Source organism: Myxocyprinus asiaticus, chromosome 36, assembly GCF_019703515.2.
Source record: "Myxocyprinus asiaticus isolate MX2 ecotype Aquarium Trade chromosome 36, UBuf_Myxa_2, whole genome shotgun sequence".
Lineage (NCBI taxonomy): Eukaryota > Metazoa > Chordata > Actinopteri > Cypriniformes > Catostomidae > Myxocyprinus > Myxocyprinus asiaticus.
This window is the reverse complement of record NC_059379.1, coordinates 5238425-5265177: the sequence shown is the minus strand read 5'-3', so window position 1 is coordinate 5265177 and position 26753 is coordinate 5238425. Positions and strand designations below refer to the sequence as shown.

The following is a 26753-nucleotide window of genomic DNA, read 5'->3' as shown; positions in this document are numbered from 1 at the left end:
ATGAGCTTAATGAAAAAGTCAGACATTGCAAGAAATACATGTTACATACGATGTGAAATCATTTAGTTATTCCCTACTTTTGACATGAAATCGCGAACAGCCATGCGCACAAAATTTACATTGGATGTAAGCCGGTAAGAACATTGGTAAATGTGTTTACATTTTTGCTTAAACCATTTATGACCTTACCCCGATAAAAGAAAACCATTTAAGCCATTTACATGATTTTAACACATCAGCTTATGCATAATCGGTGTAGCATTGTGGATGTAAATGTGCTCTCTGATGATGCAACACAAAGCTATCTTTGAACATTCAAAGCATGCTATTTATTATTAATAAAAAAAAAAAAAAATCTCTTCTGTCTGTTCCCTCTCTGTTTTCTTTCATTCACTGCCTGAGAAATTATAAGTTAAGTTAATCTTAGATCCTGACAATTACTAAATCTACTTGATCTACTTGAACTTTGATGAGCTTAGCTGAACCTAAGTTCAAAATGGATCAAACCATTTTGGAATGCACCTCAGCGATCGTTATATACCCTAAGCACAACAATGCGCTTGGGAAAACCTTCAAACTTCAGAAGTCAACTTCAGCTGTGTTTGGGAATCAGCTCTTGCTTGAGTGGTATTGAAAGACTCAAAAGTTGTACTTTCAAAGTCATTCTCATGTGCTTGAACCATTGATGAGTGTTAGCAGAGGCAGTAATTGGCGCCAGAGGGTGTGCAGCGTTCTCAGTATCGGAGACTGTGAATAAGTCCAAATAAGTGTCCACACAGTCACACTTTCTTCCCACATGAAAATTATCAACGTCTGCAAACACATCGGCACAGGTCAGCAGCAGTGTAAGAGCTTTCCCCTCAGGTAACAGCTAACTTTATTAGCAGTGCGACACATTCTCAGGATAAATTGGAGCGGCGCTCAGCAACTGCCTTTGTGAAAACAAGATGTCGTGTAGTTGGAGTCACTTTGGTGTTTTTTTTTTTTTTCTTCATTCAGAGTGCTAATGTCTGTCATATCGTGCTATTTTCTCAATGTTTTTCCCTTATTAAAAAGTTTTACACCTAAAGAAATTAATAGTACTTTCGTTAAAATGTTTTAAAGGAATAGTTCACCTAAAAATGCAAATTCTGTCATTATTTACATATTCTGTCATAATGTAAAAATACTCACACTTCCTCTAATGTCCAAAAGGAGTATTTATTTATTTATTTTTTTTTTTTTGAAAAGCAGCAATAATGATTCATTTTGTTCTTCTGCAAATTTGCAACATCAAAGAGATAAATGCAAACACATGACCACCAATTTGACATTTACAAAACAATAATGCCAGTTGCGTGTTTATTGACTGATTTATTACTGGTTGTGTTCTTTGCATGTATTTAACCCTTTATATCCACCTTTACACTGCACAGTGAGTATGTATGTGCACTGGTATTTCCTTCAGAAAATGGAAATTTAGTTTAAATTGTATTTATTTAATTCAATATTCTCTCTCTCTCTCTCTCTCTCTCTCTCTCTCTCTCTCTCTCTCTCTTTTTTTTTTTTTTTTTTTTTTTGCCTAAGACATGAAAAAAAATAAAAATAATAATAATTAAAGAAAGAAAAAAATAATACTGTATGTTGAGAATATGATTGGTAATGGTACAAGCCAGAAACATAGAACATACAATTGTTGCTTAATGAAAACACAGCAAATCAATGGCTGAAGCAAATAATTTCCTGAGATTCATGCATTCATCTGCTATCCAGTGCAGAATCAGCCTTTAACCATGTGCTTACAAGTCCAGCATTAATAGTCTGTGTTCTACAATGTTTATGTCTAACAAAATGATACTGGAAATATGTTCTGTACAAAATGGAAGTTGTAATAGCACAGATATATGTTCCCTTGTTCATTGCAGTTTATCCCCCAGAGCCATTAATTTCTTGCCCTAGAATAGACCCATCCCTATTCTGTGGTGAGCTACGTATTGATCCAAATGCTGTTCTTGCCTTTTGTCATGATATTCTATGCTGATTTAATAGTCAAATTCTTTTTTTTTTAATTTTATTTATTTTTATTTTTTTTATCCTTTCTGATTCATGTCAATGTGAAAATCAAAAAGTATTGTTATAAGGTTAGGGTGAGTACAACACTGTGATGTTTCTGTGGGATATTTTAACCTCTGTGTCAAAGGAAATGTTAAAACAACACAGTTGATAAAACTGTTAAAAGCTTAAAAGGAAAGAATGGAAACAAAGGGACTTTAATAACATATAGAGTAAGAAGATATTAGATTGAGAAGATTAGCATTATATTTCCTTATATTGCTGTTATTAGATCAATAGTCAACATTAATAAAAACATTTATAAAAAATAAAACATGCAGCTTGGAATTTATTTATTTATTTATTTTTTTTTTTAATTTTTTTTTTTTTGGGCAGTTTTGTGCATTTTGCGCAACATACCCTGAATATCCAGCGGCCCCAAAACGTTTTTCAGCACTAAAGCCACACAATAAATGTAAATAATACACGGAGAGAGTTGGGAATTGATCCTTGAATGCATCCTTGTGCTAAAAAAGCAAGACGCAGCTCCACGAACAAAACAGAATGCAAGTTTTTAACAATTGAAGTTATTTTTAATTTTACACAGCTTCTAAAAAATGCAGCGCACCTGCTTGATACACTGTAAGATGTGGCGCAACAGTCAAAGACTTCCTCATGTTTACATTTGAAAACAATTGAAAAACAGTGTGAATGGATGCAAAAACACATTCTGTGTAAACCATTGTGCCATGGCTGAATTTAAAGGAATTGTTATAGGTAATTTTCTGAGGTGCAATCAGATTTTTGTTTCATATTGTCAAATGCCCTCCTCGCACAGTTAGCTAAATGTTAATTACTTCTTACAGGTATAGTTCCACCCCAAACTCAAGCCATTAGTTGAGCCAGTGTTGTGTCTGGTTATTAATCAAGATGAAATACAAAGTCTGTCTTTAATCATTTAATCAACACAATGCAATTTTCATGTCCATATTGGTGCTCAGGATTTCTTTCTCAGCATATTTTTACTGTCCAAGGTTAGCAATCAGTCCAAATTGTCCAGCACTCCATGAATATCAGTTAAGATGAGGGAACATTTCCTCCAAAAGTGTGTTTTTTTGGTGACTAAAGTAGTACAGGTTTTTAATTTAGCTTGTTTAGGGCAAGGCATTTATCATCTAAGATGTCCTTTCTGAGGGCCTCCCTGAGAACGGCTCCTTCAACTGTTTGCATTGTGTGAGGTTCTAAACTGTGGTTTCTATGCCAAAAAGGCATTTTTACTCCAACACACTATTCCTCTGCTTCACAGACCTGCTCCAAAATCTAATTTTTCATCTTCATGAATTTTAGTCCACCTTATTGACAGGACCTAATGGGACGTGAAAAGTCACTCTGGTTGCCTTGTCAAGAAATACACAGTTTCTGGAAGATAGAGTTTAAAAGTTGAGCCGGCAATTTAGAAGTGTGCATTGAAGCGTTTGTTAAAGGAGCGTGCCCTGTATTGAGTGGATCACACTGAAGATCTCATGGGAACTTTAATGAAGCCTTTAAACACCTCCACATGGAACCATTCATACTTCCATTTCCAGCAACATAAATGTTTACATTAATGAATGGAAATATGAAAAAATTGATTTATTTAATTGGAGTTAAATACTTATGTATATCAATAAGTCCGGAACAGCACATCAAAGTGTGTGAGGAAAGAATAGTAAAGGAAAGAAAAGAAAAATAAATGGAAAGGAAAGGAAAGGAAAGGAAAGGAAAGGAAAGGAAAGGAAAGGAAAGAGGAAAGGAAAATGAAAAAGTAAAGATAAGGACAGGAAAGGAAAGAGGAAAGGAAAAGACAAAAGGAAACACAAGGAAAGGAAAAAAAAGAAAGCTAAGGTAAAAAGATGCGTAATGGAAAGTAAAGGAAAAACAGGAAGGAAAGGACATAGGAAATTAAAGGAAAGGGAAAAGGAAAAGAAAAAGGAAAGGGAAAGGAAAAGGCAAAGGCAAAGGAAAAACGTAAAGAGAAGGAAATCAAAAAGGAAAGAAAGAAAAGGAAAAAAGAAATATGAAAGAGAAAGGAAAGGACAGGACAGGAAAAGAAAATAGATGTGTAAAACAAGGAAATAGGAATGAAAATGACATGAGTAAGGAAAGGGAAAACAAAAAGGAAAGGAAAGAAAAAAGGAAAAGAAAGGCAAGGGAAGGAAGAGGAAAAGGGAAAAGAAAAAGGAGAGGAAAAGGGAAAATGAAAGGAAAGAAGGGAGGAAAAGGAAATTAAATGTTAAAGGACATGGAAAGAAAAAAGATAGGGAAAAGGGAATGACAAGAGAAAGGATGGGAAAAACAGAAAGGAAAGGAAAGGAAAGGAAAGGAAAGGAAAGGAAAGGAAAGGAAAGGAAAGGAGAGGAAAAATAAAGGAAAGGAAATGAGAGGAAAGGAGGAAAAGAAATGGAAGTAATGATAAGAAAGTAAAGTTTTCTTATATATTCAAGTTCTAAATATACTTAGGTAGATATTACTGTAACTCTAGTGCAGTGCAACAGCACAGTTTTCCAGCATTCTAAAGTCATTACAAATTCAGTTTACTTTAGCTGTGCTAGAAAGATCTACAGCAATGCATCAATCTAACTAAAGTGCTCACAGCCTCACACTCTCTAACATATGGCTTGAGCTTGTTCAAACGGGAAGACTTTCCCACATTTGAAATTGATCTGTCTGACACACTTTCAGGGCAGACTATGTGTGAATAATAATTATTCACTGTGAAATTCCAGACTTTTATTTGTGTATCCCAGTGTGCAAATTATACAATGACTTTCAGAGAGGTATTTTGCTCTAAAGGTAATTTTCGTGTTCATCTCAAGCAACAAACTGAATTAAATTTTTAAAATTCTTTTTTTTTTATTTATTTATTTTTTATTTTATTTTATTTATTGTGTGATATGTAAATCTATAATACAAATATAAATAATGACAGTACTTACATATTAGCAATGTTCTGTCCGGTACTGATGATGTAATCATGGCCTATGGTGCTGATGAAATGTGTTCCATCAGAACTAGTTTTTAGCTCAATCGTAGATTACTTTGAAAAGCCTCTTTTGATTTAAAGCTGACGTCGATCCCCTTTTACAACAAAGGTAGTCAGCATTGTTACCCAGCCTTTGTGTTAGATGTAGAGCACAGGAAGAGAGAACCCATTATTCAGCACAAAACAAATTTCCAGGGAGAGGGCCTGAAGTAGTTTATAATGCAGGTAAATGAGGAGACAGTGGGGGAGACAGGTACAGCTCTGTTCCAAAACATAGTGAGCTGCCTTGCTGTCTACTGCCTACATACGATATAAGGCAGCATCCTGACTAAAATGCAATGTCAAAAGTGACTGATTACAATAGAGTTTCCCATTAGCATAATGCTGATGCATAAAGTGCTTAGCACACACAATTATTCTGTAAAATAGTTCATGCTTAATTTGGTTTAGACATTTCTTTTGCTTTGTCCATCATCTTAAATCATTTTTTCCCCCACTATGCTCACTGGACTCAAAATGGTATTGTGTTAGTTGCCATGAAAGACAAAACTGGCTGTAGAAGAAGACAGTTAATGCAAATATCCGCAACAGTGCCCCATGTGGCAATGCTGAGAATTTAACATACAGTATTTGCGTTACATAATGTATTGCAGGCTTTGCAGAGTTTTTTGGTGAGATGAAGTCTTGAGTCATAGCAGTAACCTTTTAAAAGCTCATTTCAGGGCACCATCTAAGGATCACATGACCAACCAAATATTACTTGCTTAATCTCAGTATCCGTAACTGCCCTGTTATTTAAAATTTTTACGCATTAATTAAATTAATCATGGCTGACTGTGATTAGTGAGTTTCTACAATGGCATTTTTAACTGAAAGCTACTGTTTGAAAAACATTGCATTCACACCATGAGTCAGTGTAAGTCCAAGAGAACAAAAAAAAAAAATACAATAAAAAAATAATTAGCGCACTGTAACAGGGTAAAAGGGAAGGACGAGGCGAGATCCGGCTTGACAATATAAATAATAAATGAATGATTAACTTAAAGCAAAAGACATACAACACAAACGCATACAGGGCAGCTGCCTGTAGCTCTCTTTCTGCCGAACTGCCGCTTCCAGCTGCCTTTATCCCTCTCCTTGATTAGCCTGAATAGGGGCCAGGTGTGTATCATCACGGACCGGCCTCGCCCTCCTCCTTGCCACATGCACCTTAAAAAGCCTTTTTGTTAATAGACTTTATTGTTTTAGCCTGAAACATCTAGACTTTTAATATTGAAGTATGAATAATGATAAAAAGTATTTTTTAAAGTATGAAAAAGCATGATAAAAATGCAAATTATTGCATGTTTAAAGCTATGATAATCTAAACAAAGAGTGAAATAAATAGAAACTATTTCAATATGTAATGTGTAAAAATTCTTTCTAAACATTTTCCCGAAAAGTACAACTGTCGCACAGCTGTGGCGTCATTTCCACCACACCAAAATTTTTTTGCCCCAAATATATATATATATATATATATATATATATATATATATATATATATATATATATATATATATATACACTATATGGCCAAAAGTTTGTGGACACCATATGTGCTTGATGAACATTTGATTTCAAAACCTTAGGCATCAATTTCCCCCTTTGCTGTAATAACAGCTTCCACTCTTTTGGGAAGGCTTTCCACTCTACTGTATGTAGTATCATGGCTGCAGGGATTTGCTCTCATTCAGACACAAGGCTATCAGTGAGGTCAGGAACTGATGTTGGTCGATGGGGCCTGACTTACAGTTGCTGTTCCAGTTCACCCCAAAAGTGATCAGTGGGGTTCAGGTCTGGGCTTTGTGCAGGCCAGTCAATTTCTTTCCACGCCAGACACAGTAAACCATTTCTTTATGGACCTCACTTTCTTCACAGGGGCATTGTCATGCTGGAACAGAAAAGGGCTATCCCCAAACAGTTGCCACAAATTTGGAAGCACACAAAGCCATTATATAAAGAAACATTAAGATATTTCTTTACTGGATTTAATGGAGTAACCAAATTCGTTAATTAGAAGGGGGTGTCCACAAACTTTTGGCCATATAGTGTGTGTGTGTGTATATATATATATATATATATATACTTTTCAAAAGTAAGTGTACTTGTTTATCAAGTTAAGAAAAGTGTCAGTGAAGAGCATACTTGAGATGAATAAAAAAAACAAAATCAAGATAAATATCACTTATGCACAGAATAATTATTGAGCATCATTTCCAGTCAGGTTTAATTTGGACAAATTACAGTATGTGCAAAATATTATTTAATTGTGTGTACTTAAAAATTACCTATGAAATTAGCCTAAGCAAGACAAAGGAGTCGGACATTTTATCTCAAAAATGTAATTTCCATCACCGTCATTTCCACCTCAGAATTATATTAAACACAATACAGAATAAAACTCTGTTGGGAATTTTCATGACTTTCAGAAAAAAGTGAAAATAAAAATGACAATAATGTACATACACCACTGAGTATTGTTAGTAGACCAATTAAATAAAATAGTATGCGTGTGAAAATGTATTAACAGTATTTTACTGTCTTGAAATTCACAGGGCTAAAAGTGCCTGAAGTTGAGGAACACCCAATTGTGGGCAAAAGTTTCATAAATCCAATCACTTGCCCTTTCAGCACCACCGCAGGATGGACAGCTCCAAAGTGCTTAAGGAGATGTCTCATTTAAAAACAAACAAAACAAACACTGGCTCAGGTTCAGATGTAACTTGTGAATGCATAAATTGCAAGGACTTGATTTAGACAGGTTTGGGGATGCATCTTAGCAGCACAGCAATAATTGCTTCCCCATGGACAAGAGAATGGCCTCACTGCTGCAGCTATTGGCCACAGTAGTATTTATAATGTTTCCTTCTCTTTATAAAACCTGTCAAGTGGTGACAAGAGAAAGAAGAATGTTTTATAAATACATCACTAGTGCTTTTTTCAAGAGTGTGTTACTTTTGGAGACTTACCCATGTTGAAGTCATGTGACATGCTGCTGCTCAAGAGAAGCCCTTGGTGGATGTATAATTCAAGAAATCTATTTCATGTAATGTCCGCGGAGAGTGCTTCCTGATAAAAGATGTATTGTTTACACGATCAATGCGCCTGCCACAGCATCTCCAACAGCTTGGTGTTTAAGTGAAGCTGTTACACTTACATTTATCATCACTCTCAAGCTATGTTAGTAGGTTAGTTAAACATTACAGTACAAGGTTAAATCCCGAGTCCCCATACCCTTTGCTTCTTCTGTCAGATGACAGATCATAGAGCCGTTTTGTCATGATGTCAATTTGCTGGCCAACCCAGAAGCAAATTCACAATGGGTTACCTATGGAACAGTAGTGCCATGGTACCTTTTGGGCCATGCAGCTTCAACACTGACGTTTGAGGTATGATTGTGTGTAATATATATTGTTGAACAAAACATAAAAGTCTCAACAAGCCATGTTAATCATAGACCTAATTGTACTAATGAATTGAAAACTGCTACTCTAAAAACATATTGGAAATTCCCAAGGGAACCCATGGCTCAAAAATGCTCTTCCAGGTTTTATGACTACAAACTGAACAGCTCTATTCTGCATAAACGTTCATGTCATATAGTTGCTGTACTGGAGCAGCTCCATATGATATATTCCCCGGTGGCCTGATTTCAGTCAGTACATGTGCATGATAACTGTTCTGCTTGGCTGTGATCCGCCCACTCACTGCCATTAGATAAAGTGTTTGAGCTGCTCAGTATGGAGGAAACACCCGCCTGCTAACTCCAAAGATCTCTTCAAGGTTTCACTAAATAGCATTTCCCTCACTCAGGGGCGGCAGGCTCTGAAAGCAATGGAAATGATATGTGCATATGTCTCATACAGAATTCTGATATATGGTAATACATGTGAAACACATATATAATATCTATTGTATGTTCATGTACTGTATGGCTTTCACTGGTATGAAAATATATCACATACCTGTACATATATCCAACAGATATAGATATAACAGACCCATTTTTAAATGGGTCACTGATAAATAAGGTTGTCCGAGGTGATAAAAATGTGAATTATTTAAAAAAATCTAGTTTAAAACATGTGTCAAGTTCGTAGAAATGTTACCTTTGTGTCCATGGTTTCATATATCTTTGAAAAAAAAAAAAAAAAAAGAAAAGAAAACATATCGAATTTTCATAAGAAAAATAATAATAATAATAATAATAATAATTTCAAATCGTCCCTCCTTTTTTTTTTTTAAAAAAAAAAGCAAAAATTGAGGTTACAGTGAGGCACTTACAATGGAAGTGAATGGGGACCAAGGATTAAACAGAAATGTGAAGCTTATAATTTTATAAAAGCACTTACATTAATTCTTCTGTTAAAACTCGAGTACTGTTTGAGCTGTAAAGTTGATTAAATTGTAATTTGTACAGTCATTTTAGGGTTTCAGGGTTTTATGACATTACATCGTCATGGTAACGAAGTTGTAAAATGGCTAACTTTTCACAGAAAAGGTTTTTATGTGATTTTATCACACTAAAATCATGTTAACACACATGTCCTTTACTGTATGTCCTGTGGCTATACTTTTGAAACTGAGAGTATTTTAACATTCAAAAATTGGCCCCCATGCACTTCCATTGTAAGTGCCTCACTGTAACCACAAATATTTGCTTTTTTAAAGAAAAGGAAGAATGAGTCGAAATTAATTTGTGTGGTAAACAACATTATGCCACAAATTCTGTCAATTGAGCTTAACTTGTATTGAACTCGAAACATTCCTGTAATATTATTTCAAGTTACACTGTTTAAAAGGAACTGAATAACAGTATTGACTAAGCTACTCTATTGTGTTTTGGGCAGTTACAGAATTTGGCTTGATCACTCATTCACATATAAAGTAGTAGAAACTAGAGTGTATATTTATGTGTGTGGGAGTGTGTCTGTGTGCAAATATGACAAGGAAGCGTAACACTCTGTTGAACAAAGGCAAAAACCTGTGAAAGCATGTTTGGCAGCAAATTAAACCCAAGAACAAAGCCACGCCTAAGCATGGCATCCATTGGGCAGAATGCACATATGTTCAGCTCTCTACTAATGCACAAGAGTCTGAGAATCTGTGTTTTTATCACTTTTTGCAGTTATTTCTATTCTACACATGCAACAGTGTAGATTTTAAGTCAACATGAAATCAAAAATGTACCTTATTTACTTGCATACAGTAATTAAAGCATGGTAGCCTACTGGTCTTATTGTGAATGATTCATTAAAGCACATTATTCAAAAAAGTTGTCTTTGTAATCTCTCATCAAATATACATTGTTTATTCTGTTTCACTCAGAAATGCATCACATTATGGAAGTAAAATTGGTTGTGAGTGCCATTTCATGTTGACTTCTCATGTTGTTGGTGTGAAATCATATGTAGGCAGAGTAAACATGGTCAAATTATTAAAGCCATAATACTTGGTGAGATCTCAAAACCTCAGGCCTTTAAATAGATTATTTCCTCTCTTGGTAACTGCTTGTTGAGGAGAGAATTCCGCACAGGCATGTTACTGAATTTATCCGGACCATTTTCTATCTCAGTTCAAGCGCAACCTTCAAAATACACAACCCTAACCCTAATCTATCTATCTGTCTAATCCAGGCTGTCCCATGGCCATCAAGCGAGTAGGAAGTTCTAAACGGATTGCGCTTACAGCAGCAGCAGCTATGATGGCGATGGAGTCTGACGTGACACAGGGACCATCTGTCTCTTCGGCTCAGCCTCTCCAACTTCTCTCGCTCTCACCCATCAAACTCCCGTTTCTGATGGCACCTCGCACAGGTAAGAATTCCTCTCAAAAAGCTTTAGTGTCCTTGTGCTCAGTGAAAAATATTGATCCATATCCCCAGAGGTCAACCATCAAAAGCCACACATGTCCCACAGGATCCTCTCTGAACTGTTCATCTGGCTATGTACAAACCCAACTTTCTAGTCTTTACCAGACTATGCAAGTAACTCTCCATATGGCTTAGGTTAAAAACAACCTGCTTTGTGTTGTTTTGTCTGACCCACTTGATGTGATTCTAGGCTTCATAATAAGGACCAGCTTGCTTACAAAGCTTCTGATGTCCTAATTGGTGAATTGTAATTGCAAATGCCTTTGGTTATGCAAATGCCACCAATTTTTTCTTTCTCATTTATCAGAGATAGTCTTTCTAATGTTTTTCTTTTGCTTTCAACTCAGCATGCTTGAAAAGAGAGGTTTGCAAAAACTAGCACAACATTATGAAAAATTTCAGTCACAAAAAGGGTGTGATAATATTTTTGTCCTGAATCCAGAGTACATTTAAGTCTAGTGTGCAGCTTCAGAAAGCGTCATATCACAATTTACTTAATGGGATATTTCACCCAAAAATCTAAATTCTATCATTATTTGCGCACCCTCATGATATCCCAGGTGTGTATGACTTTCTTTCTTCACCACTACACATTTGAAGAAAAATAGAAAAATATTTTAGCTCAGTAGGTCCTTAAAATGCAACTGAATGGAGATTTCTCTTTTGAAGCTCCAAAAATCACAGACAGTCAGCATAAACGTCAAAATTCAGTTTACGTCAGCAGGAGAAGGTCCACCACCATTAACCTTCTCTGGTTCTGTTAAGCGCATCACCAGTATCATTGGTGAAACTTCTCAGGTAGGCTACATTATGATGGTTACAGTGTTATACTTCCCATGCAACTGGAAGAATCCTCAGAGAAATCAGTATAATGCCTGAAGAGGATCTTTCACTAAAATGTTGTAAACCAATAAAGATTGGCAAACTACAACATTGTGCAGACTTTTTCTATTTTTTATACAGACGTATTGTTAATGCACCTGCCTGTGACATGGGATTAGCATTGACCAAATGTTATCACCTGAACTCAATTTTTCGATGCCTATGCTGAATTATTATTATATTTTTTTAAATTATTTTTTTAGTTTACCTCTTTCAAAATGTAGTCATGGGAGTTTGTCTGAAAGAATACAAAACCTTTTGATGTCATGCGCACAATTTACACCTGGTCAGGGGCAGGTGTAAATTTTGTTGGTACCAGCTAACATTTCGAAAATACGAAAACTTTCATGAATGTGTGAATTTACATCAGAATGGCTTTACAAACGATTTACACAAAAATTTGTTCCACTCGTGTTTCATGAATGAGGCCCAATGTGTGTTTAAAGCAGAAATCTAAATAAAACATAAACATAATGTGAGTTGTTATTTGGTCATAAAAAGTATGGGGGAAAAAGTATTTTCACTTAGATTTTTGAAAGATTTCATTTAAATTTACAGATTCTATGCTTTGAAACTTAAACATAATGTTCCACAAACATTGTTTTTTTTTTTTTTTTTTTTTTTTGTAGTAAACGTGTTATTTTTTTAAACTAATTAAAAGGTAGTATTTTCCTAATATTTGTAAAAAAAAAAAAAAAAAAAAAAAATATATATATATATAATGTATATATTTGCAACTAAAATGTACATTTCTCAGATTTGTACTTTAGTATTGATCGTTGGCTGTACTTTTCAAACGTGTTTATTGTAATGTTTTTGACTGGCCCAATTCACCTCCATTGTAAGTGCCTTAACCATTATGCCACAAATGCTGTCGATTAAAATTACCTTATACTGTATTGAACTCGGAACATTCCTTTAATTTAGGTGCGGTTTTTAGTAAGTTTTACTAACCTTACTGCAACCAAAATGCAACACTGTGAAACATTTTGTGCTTGTGGGGAATTTACCTTGACACCTAAGAAACAACCTACAGTGCACAGCTGCGCATATGATTTGAGAGGAAATTTTGGGACTTGTAAGGTTGTTGGTTTGGACTTCCCCAAGCAATTACAAGAAATGTTGCTGGTTGAGCACCCATATTATTGCTGAGTTTGTTTTGGTGTTGCTCTTGGTGTGGTGTTCCATTTATTTTTTTTATTTTTTTGTCAGAGAAGTAAGACTTTCACTTTGCTGAAGTGGATGGGTTTAAATCAAGGGTCAGTGCGTAATGACTGAATCAAAAAGAGAAGAACCATGGTCGTTTATTTGGGGAAACTGACAGAGCGAATCCCTTATATTTTCCCTTCTCACTCTCTTTCTCTGCCCTCATGCATATTGATTAACTGTTTCCATCCTGTTGTGTTCAGTGAACACATTCAGTTCCTCTTGCAGGTTGGTTGCCTGGGGTAAAAAAACAGTGTGTGTGCATCAGTGTGTACATGCATCTTTGTGCAGATCTATATATTTTATGAGAAAATGTATGTATTTTTCACTGCCAATCTTGTATGTGGGTGTGAAGGATGAATTCTGTGTTGTGAATCAATAGCAATGCAGCTGCCATTGCCAGCATGCCCCATATGGAACCCTCCCCTGGAATTATTTCCTTTTAGCCAGTCCTCAAAAGCAACATTAAAGCAAGCAGGCCAGCAAAACCCAAAGGGCTTTTAATTTAACTCTAACGATGTATGTGCATGTTTGTTTGATGGTGTGGTAACTGGATCGCTCTTCATCTGGCCCATAGAGTATCGGCCCACTGCAATTGAGGCAGTAATTTATTCTGATTGTAATCTTAAAACAGGGAACATTTGTGGCACAGTTTGAGTAAGGCAAGATAACAGATGAGTAAAGTGTGCTGCCTTGCTGTCTTCTGGCTACACAGGCAGCTGCCTTCTAACTAAGGGGTTGTTCAGACCGAAATGCATTCTTATGCTAAAAAAGCTAGATGTAGTGCAACGAATGGAACAGAACGCAAGTGTCTCGAGATACATTTTTAAAAGTCAACATTCTTTTTAACCTGACATGGCATCTAAATAATGTGGCGCTCCTGCGTGGGATGCTGAAAAAACAGTGATACAAACAGTGGAATGGTAAAAAAATGTCATTCTATATATCAGTTGAAAAATAGTGCAGGTGGACACAAAACATTGTCAGTTTGATAAAATCCCATAACCTTATCAGTGTAAAGTTATTTCCAATATGACTTTGTTGCCATGACATCGCAACACTTTTGAAACAATGTGTATTTTAAAGTTTATGAATTATGGATTTAGGGACAAGTCAAAATATTTTTTTTTGTGGTATTCAACATTATGCTACAAATGTTGTCGAATGAGCTTAACTTTATTGAACCTGGAACATTCCTTTAAAATGCTGCCTACGTACACACCTCACTAGGTTTACAAACAGTGCCATTAAAGAGATTTGCAGATGCATAAGTCTGGCAGTTTTAATGGATGCATCTTTTTGAAAGCAGATCTTTACATTATATGAGTGTAACATTATGTGGCACATGAGTTCACTGTCTCTTGTTTGGGTTTCTCATGCTCTCTGTAAGGTGGCAGAACTGTGGGAAGCCCTTTCATGCCAATAGAGTCAGCTTTAAAGCTCCCTTTAAATGCCTGAATTACAGTCCTACATGTGTGTTGAGAGATTAGGTAATGCCTTGAATATGATTGGAAGACGCCATTGTCGCCAAATCATTTTTCCCCCTGCAAATAAATGATAAAGAAATATAAAATATTTACTTTAAATGTATCTGACATTCACCAGTGCATTTGTGTATGTATATTTGTGCTTGTATTTGTGCGCGTGTATTGTGACATTTCAAAACAGCATGTGCTCTATATAATGCTGACATTAATACAATAATTATGTAAAAATCTGGAAAAACAATATATAATGTTTCACAATAAAAATAAAAAAAAAATCTTTTTTTTTCTTTCTTTTTTTTTCTTCTGGAAATTCAATAAAAACAATGGTTTATACAGTTTATGAATTATTGCACAACACTTTAATTCTGTTCTAATTTGGCAAGTTGCGACGTTGCTCGGCAATTGTGCCTAAAAAACACCTTAAAGGAACAGTTCACCACGAAAATTATGTTGTTCCAAACCCGTTTGGCCTTCTTTCATTTTTCAATACATTGAAAGTAAATAGTGACTAACTAACATTCCGTCTAACTTCTTTTGTGTTCCACAGAAGAAAGAAAAGTCTTACGGGTTTGGAACGATGCGGGAGTGAATACATAATGACAGAATTTAAATTTTTGGGTTACCTCTCAAATATATCTACCATGGTATAAATGGTGAAGCAAAATATCTACCGGATGACACATTTTTATCATTGTACTGTGTGACGAGGAGGAGGGCGTGGCCGGGCCGTGTGGGTGCGTGGCCAGTGCTGAGTCAGTTGATCAGCGGGAGAGCGAGATTAAGGGGGGCCGGAGATGCCAGTTGGAGAGAGAGAGAAAGAGAGACACACGTGGCCACTGTATGTGTGTGCGTCTTTGTTTTATGTTGTTTTAAGTTGAATTTATGTCATTAAATTTATGTTAACTGTTCTGCCGGTTCCTTGCCCATCCTTTACCCGTTGCACAATGTAAATACAGTACCATCATTTTGAACCAGATGGCTCACATAATTTAAAATAAGGAAGGCAATCTCCATACTTGATTATGCATGTTTGTGTCATATGTAAGTGTTTGTCTATTTATGTTGAGATGTTGCGCATTAAGATGAACCAGTGCGATTCTGTACATTGCCCTGCCAAAATCACAAAGCTCACTGTGTCTCGATGCCTTTATGGATATGGGAGTAGTTTTTGGCTCACATTAAAGATGTTTTTCTACTCGTTACTAACACATCAACAAACTCAGTAAACTTGTCTTGTTAATACTCTGTGTAAGTGGCTTTGCTGCTCTGTAATGTTCTGCTATATAAGAAAAATAAACTTAATTCAAAGGGAAAACAAGTTTGTTTTTCCTTACCCCATTTACAGATTTTTTTCTTTTCTTGTTTTAAGCATAAAGTTCACTAAATTTCATAAGATGACTGAAAACAAGACTCGATATCTTGTCATTTTGCTTAGTAAATATATCTTGTTTTAAGAATGTTCACATGTTTTTTTTTTTTTTACTGGGAAACAAGACAAAAATACTGATTAAGAAAATTATTTTTTTGCAGTGGAAAAGTGACATTTTACCACATCATTAAAGTACAAATCACTTTACAAAGTAGAAATCAAATGATTATGATCAATAGAATATAACTAGATATGTGGATAAAGTTTTGAGTCGAGAGTTTGAGAGTTTGCTTTTACAAGGTGAAACGCACCAAAGATTAAAGGCCAAAATTTAAACAAGCTAGGCTGTGGAATGAGGGGACAATTATGCAAATTCCATTATGTTAGATAACAGCAGTATTAGTAGGTCACGATTTACATAAGGAGTCTCTTCACTGCTTGGGAATAGAGATAACATGTTGGGGATTAATTTGGACTTTTCTCAAAACTCTGATTAACATGTTCTCTGATAAATGGTAAATCTTCACAGAGAGAGAGAGAAAGGGAATGTCCATATTCCTCCCATGAGAAGTTCCGCTAATTTTCCCAATCAGAAACATATCTCGGTGCAATAGTGGACCGGTTACAATTTAAAAAGGTGTTTAACTAATTGAAAAGGATTTCCTTTAAGGGTGAGACTTTTACTGGTGGGCCAGTTAACTTATAGGCTGATTAATACAGTATATAGGGATGGGAATCGTAAGAAGTTTAACCAATCCGGTGCCAAATCCGCTTCCACTTAATGATTCTTACTTTTAAAGAAGAAATGTTTGGAAATAAGAAATGCTATTTTTTTTTTTTACATTTACTGCCCACAGCAGTAAAGGCATAAATGCAATCCAATAATTAGTGCTTTTGTAACTATTGTTTATTAAATAAAATTCTAAACAACAACAAAACAATAGTGCTAACGTATTTTTTATTCATTATTATTTTTTTTTAACCCCAGTTATGCTGGGATAGGAGCAAGTATTTAACCTTCAGATGCATGTATATTTAAATCAAAAATGGGGAAAAATATCTTATTTTTTTCTTTTTTACTTCAGAGCAAGAATATAAACATTTTCAAAAATACAATCAGTCCACCCAAAAAGAAGTTAAATTAGTACATTTTCCAAATTTACTTGCTGCATAACTTTAACTGCTGTGTTGAATTTATGTTCATGTTGAATTTACATATACAATGACATGTAAATAGCACAGCCATTTAGAATGATGGAAAAGGTTCATATGTAAAAATCTATGATGATTTGTAACATCACATCCTTGAATGGTTAAAAATGTATTTTGATACCATGCCAGAGGGATACAACTAAATATAAAACAACACTTACCATGTTAAGGTATCATGATGACCCTAATATACACAATAAATTAGCCAAATAATCGAAATTCATCCAAATCATGCAGAAAGTTTCTAGAGGAGGAAAACTGCTCATCTACACTACATGTGCAACCAAATTCAAATTGACCATCCTAAGAGTCATTAGTGAGTCTTAGTTAGTCCAGTGTGAGTGGGTAATATTAATGAAAGCTGTGCTAGAGACCTCTCCACTTTAATCATCTCCAGCACTCTCATAACTCTCTGATGACCTTTACAATCAGTTAAAGCTTTAAGACTGACCTGATCACTGTGGACACGAGTAGTACATGATATCCATGAGTCCATGAGGTGGGAGAGCCCAGAACTCATTTGTGGTTAGTGCACCAAATACTCGCAATCCGATTGGAAGCTTTACAACACTTGGGCTGTCTAACAAGCTTAGTATCAGGAATGGACTGGGACTAAAAACAGCAGATGAACTTATGTCAGTATAAGACAAACTATTGCTTGCTGCAGTATCTAGTTCATTTACGGTGCTGTCAAAAATTCTAAGACGACATTGGAAATCTAGGATTGAAAACTGCCACCCAAGAATGTTGTTTTCCGACAGTTATTGACAATGTGAGCAGTCATCACCAGATTAAAATGAGTCGAGGTGTAAATAGCACATCTGAATGTGCATCAGTTAACGGTTCACTGCAAATAACAGATCTGTCGCTCTGTCTTAATTTCTGTGCTCTGGCATCAAACGCACATGGCTACATTACCTGTGATTTGCTTTTAAACAAGTGCACACTGCACTGGCATCAGTTGTGGCCAGTCTACCCACAGTGCCTCTCTCATTTCAGAGCCTTTCATGATTTATTAATAATTAAAGACTAAATAGCATAGCTAATTTCACTGAAAATATGATTGAGTTGAAAAGCACGGACACAGACGGATAGAGTATTGAACTGACCACACAAATAAAGGATTTTCATTTTTTGCAACATGGGTTGGAACACTAATTATGGATGCTGTGGTTTGTCATCCTGGATGTTCTATTAAAAGCCAGCATGTGATGCAAACACCTTTCAGAAGTAAGAGCAAAATTATGCCGCTGAGCCTTTGTTATATGCAATCTCCATCATTAACTGCATTTGGCATGCCAAGCAAAGGAGAGCCCATTTATAACCTTCTTATTCTTATTCTATGGCAGTGCCTGCATTGTGAAAAGACTGGTTAGTATGCCTACCACTACTGTGTCGAGATATGGAAGAACTAGTTAATAAGTGGTGTAATCAGAGCTCTTCTACCAAGGGCAGCCTACAAGGTTAGCAACAAAATGCACAATGCTGCAGTTTATGGGCGGTAGGCTATAATGATGAGGAGACCAGAGGCCTTTTTTTATTTTATTTTATTTTTTATTTTTTTTGGATGTCTATGGAGATGCTTCAGTGTGCTGAATAAACTGCTTTTGTGAGGAAACAGCTCATCACTTAAAGGGACAGTTCACCCCAAAATTAAAATTCTCTCATCATTTACTCAACTCATCCCATATGCGTATGATCTGCAGAACACAAACAAAGATTTTTGAAGAATAACTCAATTCTGTAAGCACCTAATAAAGTTTTTTCATAAGTTAGTGTACTTTTTAACCAGGTCAACAAAAGTGTCAGTGAAGAGCATGTTTGAGATGAAATATGAGACAAGTGATGTTTGAAGAAAAAAAAAGAAAAGAAAAATCAAGGTAAATATTACTGGTAAATAGAGTTGTTTTTTTTTTTTTTTTTTTTTTGCCACCATTTCTAATCAAGCTGTAATTATTTAATTGTATGTATTTAGGAAACATACGTATGTAAATGGTTAGCTATGAAATTAGCCTCAACAAGAAAAAGGAGTCAGCCTTTTTATTTCAAAAACGTTAAAAATATAATTTCCATCACTGTCGTTTCCACCATGGAATTTCATTTAAGACAATACAGAATTTTAGATGTGGTGTAAATAACACTGTGGTGGGAATTTCCATGCACTTCAAAAAGGACAAAAATGACATAAATCTGCTGTGATGCATGTACTATACCTACACTGCTGTATATTGTTAGTTTGTTACTTTGTAGAAGTCCACATTGCTAAAAGTGCCTGAAGTTGAATATACCTAATATACAATTAATTTAAAGTACAAACCATTTTTGCTCCATTTTCAGCCAAAACAACTAATTTATATTATATACAGTACATAATTATTGTTTATGTAATTTATAATTATATAAACACGATTATGACAAAAATCATAATTGACGATTACCTCACTTGATATTGTAATTGCAATTAATTTAGATTCATAGAATTTTAAATAACCTTGTGCGACCCCGCGTCCACATGTGTAGATGTTGTATTTTGGCTTCACTATTAACGCATAATTTAAATTAATTAAAGCTGGCTGAATACTGTTCACAAGAATCTACACTGTCATTTAAGGGTTAAACTTATGGCGCACATCGTCACGTGACACAACAGTATGACTTTGATTTCCAGGAAGTGCTCCGATGGGTAAAAAAGTGCCTCTGGTAAGAAACCTCTATATGTTTTTTGATTGAAACCTGTTTGATGGTAAAGAGTAGTGTCTCTAGTTTCATTTGATATGCTGCTTTAAAAAAATCCATTCATTTTTCTTGCGTCAGCACGGTAATAAAGATGCAGTCCACATATGTGGAAAATGGGACCATTTTCCCTCAAAAGTTGTTTAACATGTTTGACATAAAAAACATGTTAATTGTTTTGAATAATTTTCAACTGTAACACATCTGTGGGTCATTTTGCTTCATTTTAATATAAATGTTGTTATATTTTATTTTGTTATCACTATATAATACAGTTCTATTCATTAGCATGAGTAATTCCATCTCTATATATTCACTGTGCATTTTCACAGTGAGAATAAATGTATTCATGCAAAAGCTGAAAACATGTTGCTTTCAGATGCTTTATATGGAGTTAGGATGAAAATAAGGTGTATTTCTAACTGTTCTGAGACCAGTGCAGACAGACAGCACACTGAAGGTTAAATCATTCACTGAAAATGGAGCAAGGGAGCAAGGGTGCATCCTATAGCTTTCTATGCAGCTAAGTACATTTACTCCTATTTCCGACCAAAAGTTTCAGTTTCAGGCTGCAGATGATGTTTGGACCACTCAACATTTTTGGCAGACATGGAAAATGATAATCAGTACATAAATTCAGAACTGTTTAATGCAAAATGTTATTTTAACATGGTTGGCAGTGATTTGATGATGCTGGCCATTACTTTTAATCAGAATTATTTATTCAGATTTATAGAAAATCAGCTGTAATGTCTGTAACATCTCTAAAACATGAATTATTACTATGAATAATAGTATTATTATTATGAATTATACTCCTGGACACATAATAAAATGCTCAACTTCACTTTAGCCCTCATAGCAGCACAAAAAACAAAAACAAAGCTCTGATTGAAATGATAACTAAATTATACACAGAAGCGAGCAATGAATCTGTCTGTGATTGGCTACTTTGTTCAACTACTGCACAACTACTGATTAAATAGAAAATAAAAGAACACTTTGACACAACACGAGTAGACCTACAAGGACTGCAATAAATGGAACTTTTCACAATCATTTGTGGCAGCTGCAATTGTAATCTTGATTACTTATTTCATTAATTGTGCAGCCCTACTATGTTGTGATATGAAATTAAACTAGGCTTTGTCCTTGACATCATGCCCAATGATCTGTTATTTTCTAAACACAGCACCAGATTGTCCTCCAACAGGGCTGATAATTACCATTTTCTCAGTAGGGAATATTTTATTGTTTAATTGACAATTTGAAAAAGCCCTCCTGTAGATCACCGGGACATTGATTCACACATCGTCATGCTGAACAGTTGAAGACTTTGCGGATTTAATGTGTGCAATCCAGTTTCCCCATTGCACCAAGAATTACTCCCCAACTCTCCAAAATCAATTTAGCCTGTCAAGTTCTCCAACTCTCTAAGCCGAAAATAAAACTCTTATCACTTTTCTGTTTCTAACGTCTCCCTTTTTTAGTGTGAGGTCATATCATATCTGGACAGATGCCCTCATAATTCCTAAAATTTCTAAAACTCATGAAGTATCTTATCGAATGGACAGAGAAAGACAGCTATTACCAATGCCTCCTGGACTGCTCAAAGAGTTCTGAAGTCTTCTTTAAGACTTATGAAAAGGGTCACTCTTTTACTCTGTCCCTTTGTAAGCAGACACATTAAAATTCCCTTTCAAATTTTTTATCTTGCAAAGATGGGGGACATGTGTCAAATCTTCAAGCTGTGCTTCTGATTTGTTGTCACAGTAGATGAGGGTCTAATCTCTGTAGGTTATGTCGTAATATCTGCCTTAAGTTTAGCTTCTTTCTCAGGTTACGCAGTGCAATGTTACTCAAGTATGCATAAGTGCTGTTATGCCATTATGTACTGGAGCCTTTATTACATGATGACTTTGATAGTTTTTTTGCAGTTCAAGTTTATAATAATTATGTTGCCAACAGTGTCAGTGCTATGAGGAGGCCTCAGGGGGCCGTGCCCCCTCACTTTGACCACTGAAAGCTAAAATGTAATATTTGACCAAACTATTATTTTCTTTCCCATGTGTTTTCTGTTCAGTGCCCACAATATCCAACTCCATAATTACATTAATAAATTGAATTATTCTCCATATTCAGGCAAATTCACAGATTGCGCCCATTGTCCGTTCCTCTCGCAACCTCTCATTTAAAAAAAAAAAGAATTGAGGGGGGCCTGGGTAGCTCAGCAAGTGAAGACGCTGACTACCACACCTGGATTCGCAAGTTTGAATCCAGGGCATGCTGAGTGTCTCCAGTCAGGCTTCCTAAGCAACCATTTGGCCCGGTTGCTAGGGTGGGTAGAGTCACGTTGGGTTAACCTCCCGTTGTCGCTATAATGTGGTTCTCGCTCTCGGTGGGGCATGTGGTGAGTTGTGCGTGGATGCCGCGGAGAATAGAGTGATCCTCCACACGCGCTAGGTCTCCGCGGTAACACGCTCAACAAGCCACGTGATAAAATGCGCGGATTGATTGTCTCAGACGCGGAAGCAACTGTGATTCGTCCTTCGCCACCCGGATTTAGAGTCACTTTGCCACCACGAGGACTTAGAGCGCATTGGGAATTGAGCATGCCAAAATGGGGAGAAAAGTGGAGAAAATAAAAAAACAATTATTGTGACATTGCAGGTAGCTATATTTTTCCATGCAGTTCCCTGTGCAATTCCGTTTGGTGGTGCTTTAGGTTTAAGTTTCCTGAGCTATGAAAGAGCACCATCTAGGCAATATATTTTTCCTCTGGTGGAATTACATATATGCAACCTATTTCTTTGAAAAATGCCTCCATACTTTATATTTGTGCTGTTTATATTGTCTGTATTATGGGCTTTCTTCCAGAGTGTTATTCATTCTAAAGGCAGAACCCTGAGTAAAAACTGTCTGGCAGAGAAAGAGGTGGAGTTAATAACATGTGTTATATTCTGGAACGTACCTTTATCGTTACATAATGTGTATGTCATAGTCTATTGTAGTGGTGCGGTAGATTATTTTATTTCAATACAGCACCATAAAACACCACTGTGATCGAGTAGAGGGATGACAAAGTGTCGAATAATGTATTAAATGATTGCAGTGTTTTAGAATGATTTGACATCTGTGGCTTTGGCTGCTCTGAGTCCGTTTTCACTGTGTGCTGATGGTAAACCTTGCTTATTAAAGGCAGTTAAACAACATGTATAATCCGATTAGGATAATTTAAATCAGGCTGGTTTTATTTCACATCATTAGCTTTGACCCTCACTCCGGTTCTGTGCAATTAAGTGAGGAGCTGAAGGCAGACTAATTATATTAATTTAATTATGTAATATGTCATCATTATTATATTTTAATGTATGTTTCAGTGTACTTGACAAGTCGCTTGGTTACACAGACTGTGACAGACAGTATTATTGGTGTGGTGATGCTTTGCCTGCTGAAAGCACTAGCTTTAGTAAGACTATCTGAAGTACTACTCATTACTGTAATAAAACCATGGTTAATTTGTATCAAAATCATGGTTTCCATCAAAAATGTGGTTCCTACAGTCATGGTTACTACAAGATTAATATAGTAAAACCATGGTTAATTTTCATAAGGTTTAAACAAATACAGTGACAGCATTACATTAAACATACATTCATACTTAATGTACACTAATAAAACTAGAAAACACTCTATTTTACATAACTGAGATTAAATAAAGTGATGAACATCAGCAATTAACTAAATATTTCCCTTTTATGCTGCACAGGGCTCAAGTTAATAATTTATGTTAACTAGTTAATTTACATTAACCATCCGAAAGAAAGATCTGACTCACTAAAATGAATCCCAATGCTAAATATTAGGGTTTTATTTTTAATGGCTCATTTGCATGAACTGTCCGAAAGAATCGATTAACTTAAATTATCTGTTTTTCCCAGCGCTACACATGAGAGAGAATGGTTTAGCTGTGCGTATTTGATTACTCCTTCGGTTTCATTGCTGCGTTCATAATACAATCTGACAAATGATTACTTTGCTAAATTCTGTTTGACGTCAGAGTTCGGTTCTTTCGGTTGGTGCACAGTTATTATTTTGAACCAGCACTCATTGGTCGTATAAAATTCAATCTTTTAAAACACTGTCCATTAAATCCCCTTTTAATACTCTTATTTTTAGGTTTCTGAAGTTATTCCATGAATAGCAATGCACTCAATCGCAGGCGATTTCATCCCATGAGTCAGTTTGCCATTTTTATTTGCTCTGATTTTAGCAGCTATTTTAACTCACTCTTCTGAATGGAGAAGCCAGTGATGACACGCAGGTATCCTCTGATGTTTAATTCACAGTGCAGTCAAGCACGAAGTGCTGAGAATGTACTCCTTTTCAATTCTGTGCAGCTGCCAAATGTATCGCATTGGGTCTGTATTTTTGCCATGCCTATTGTAACTCTCTGAAGAACTTGTGAAGACTTGCAACCTTATGAAAAGATGTTCAACAGACATGCACAAAAACAGCTGTATTACTTTTATCTGTGCGTTATGATCAAATTGATCTGTCCAACAAAGGTCTATCCTGAGCCAGTGCATACAGCAAGTTGTTCTCCAGGAACAGGCTACATTTTCCCATGAGTAGCATCATTGGCATTCTTTGTGACAGTTCATGTAAATCAGGGGTGTCCGAACTACGCACCACGGGCCATTTAAAATTTCTTGAGGCCCGCATCAGAGCAGTCGGCGGGCCGCAAGTAATTTTATGAATAGAACAGAATTTGACCCGCTATTGAGAAATGAAATGAAATTCATATTCTGAACACTGGATGTCGCTATAACGTACAGCCACATTTTACAGTACACCATCTTCACTCACACTAGTGAAGTCTCTTTAGCAGCCACCAGCTTCATCCATCTGAAGAGATCAGTAGTTTGGAATCCTCCAGATTTCGGCAGATGAAGCGCCACACAAAAAGAATGATGCTTTTGTGAAAGGATTGCTATCAGGTTAGATACTTTGCTCATGCACTCGATCTCGATAAAATGTCCCGATACCATGCTCATACAACTGAGTAGAAATTCTGTTGTGCAGAGTAATGATTAAAGAATAAAGAGTAATGAATCTCTCCTTAAACACTTCATAGCAGGAAAATTTAATTTATTCTAATTATTGTGATGCATCCCAAAACTGCTCAATAGCTGCTCTATGTGCTTTGCAGTGACACTGAATGACCGTCAAAAAATAAAAATACAAAATCAAAGGGCACAGAAAGTAACAATTATTTCAACGATGCGGCCCACGACATGCGTTTTTTTGTTTTGTTTTGTTTTTGGACGATTTATGAAAATTAACTAGTTCACATTTATGATTCCCTGATTAACTTGAACTCCTTTTTTTTTTTTCATGTACAGTAAATTGAACCAGCTAAAATTAAGGCTTCCCTTATATTTAGAGTTGGGAACTCTGATTCATTTAAGAGAATCGATTCTGTCGGATGGTTCACATAGTAAATTATTCACTTATTTACTTACAATAATCACAGCCTTGAAGGAACTTTGCTTTGTTTTATGTAAACTAAGGTTTACTATGGTTAATCTATGGTTACTTCAAAACCATGGTTAATTTTCGTAAGGGAGTGTCACCCTAATTAAATACAAACCTAAATATCAGGTGATATTGGATTTTTTCCTTTTCTGAGAACTCGAGCTGCATATGATTGCTGTGGGAACTAATATATTCACGCAATGCGAACAGTAGCTGCCAACTGTCTAAGCCCGTATGGCAAGCATATAGCGGCACACAAGCGAGCTAAAACTTCTGAAGGAATTATGAATTTACTTCTGTTCCAACAGAGAGAATCTGGGAAGCAGGAGTCAATCCCTTGTCCAGATTATAAAATCTAACAAATGTTTGTGGAGAGGACCACCCTGCCGCCATATATATATCCTCTAAGGATGCACCTCTAGCCAGAGCCCATGAGGATGCCATGTTCCTCGTTGAATGAGCTCGAATACCCGAAGGCGAAGGTAAACTGTGCACTTCGTAAGCACTCGAAATTGCATCAATAAGCCAATGAGATAGTCTTTGCTTGGACACCGAAACACCTCTGTGGTGGCCACCAACACACACAGACAACTGCTCTGACTTACGCCACTGGCTAGTATGGTCAACATAAACTCGCTGTGCCCAAACTGGGCATAGCATATGTAACCTTTCATGCTCCTCTGACTCAAATGTGGAAGGAGAGAAAGCCTGTAAAACGACGTAGAAATAACCTTGGGCAAATAGCCCAAACAAGATCTTAACACGAGCTTTGAATACCCTGGCACAAAGTCCATACACAAAGGATTGACCGACAGGGCATGCAAATCGCCGACTCTCTTAAATGATGCCAATGCCACTAGCAGTGCCTTCTTGAGAGTAAAAACTTATCAGTAACTTTTGTCAAGGGCTCGAATGGAGCACCAGAGGGCGGCTCTAAAACAGAAGTTAAATCCCATAAAGGAAAGCGGACGGGACGAAAAGGTCTAAGCCTGCGTATCCCGCTCATAAAGAGAGAGACAAGAGAATGTATACAGACAGAGACTCCATTGAAGCGCATGTTCAGCCACTATAGCTGCAACATAGACTTTAAGCATTACTTGGACAACCCCGGCCGAAACACAAGGAGTGCCCCCTTGAGGGCCATACCCATAACTTCCACAAGTCTGGCTGGGTTTGCCAGATGCTGCCACATGCCTGAGACAACATGTTCGCTCTGACTGGAATCTCCCAAGGTGTCTTTTAAAGGAGAGAGACCAGAGTCGAAAATGATACTTGAGATGACCAATACGGCACCACTAACAGAAGCCGAACCCGATCCCCTTAAACCCTCTGCAGAACTGCGTGCATCAGACTGATTGG

At 36.1% G+C, this 26753-nt stretch overlaps 1 protein-coding gene across 2 annotated transcripts in view; it reads left to right on the top strand.

Moving 5' to 3' along the window:
* Positions 1–26753, top strand: part of LOC127427324 (transcription elongation regulator 1-like protein) — a 107945-nt gene that overhangs the window by 20102 nt on the left and 61090 nt on the right. For both annotated transcript variants that reach the window (XM_051674872.1, XM_051674873.1), the window contains exon 5: positions 10732–10911. In XM_051674872.1, the coding sequence (XP_051530832.1) occupies positions 10732–10911 (180 nt within the window). The remainder of the gene's footprint in view (positions 1–10731; positions 10912–26753) is intronic.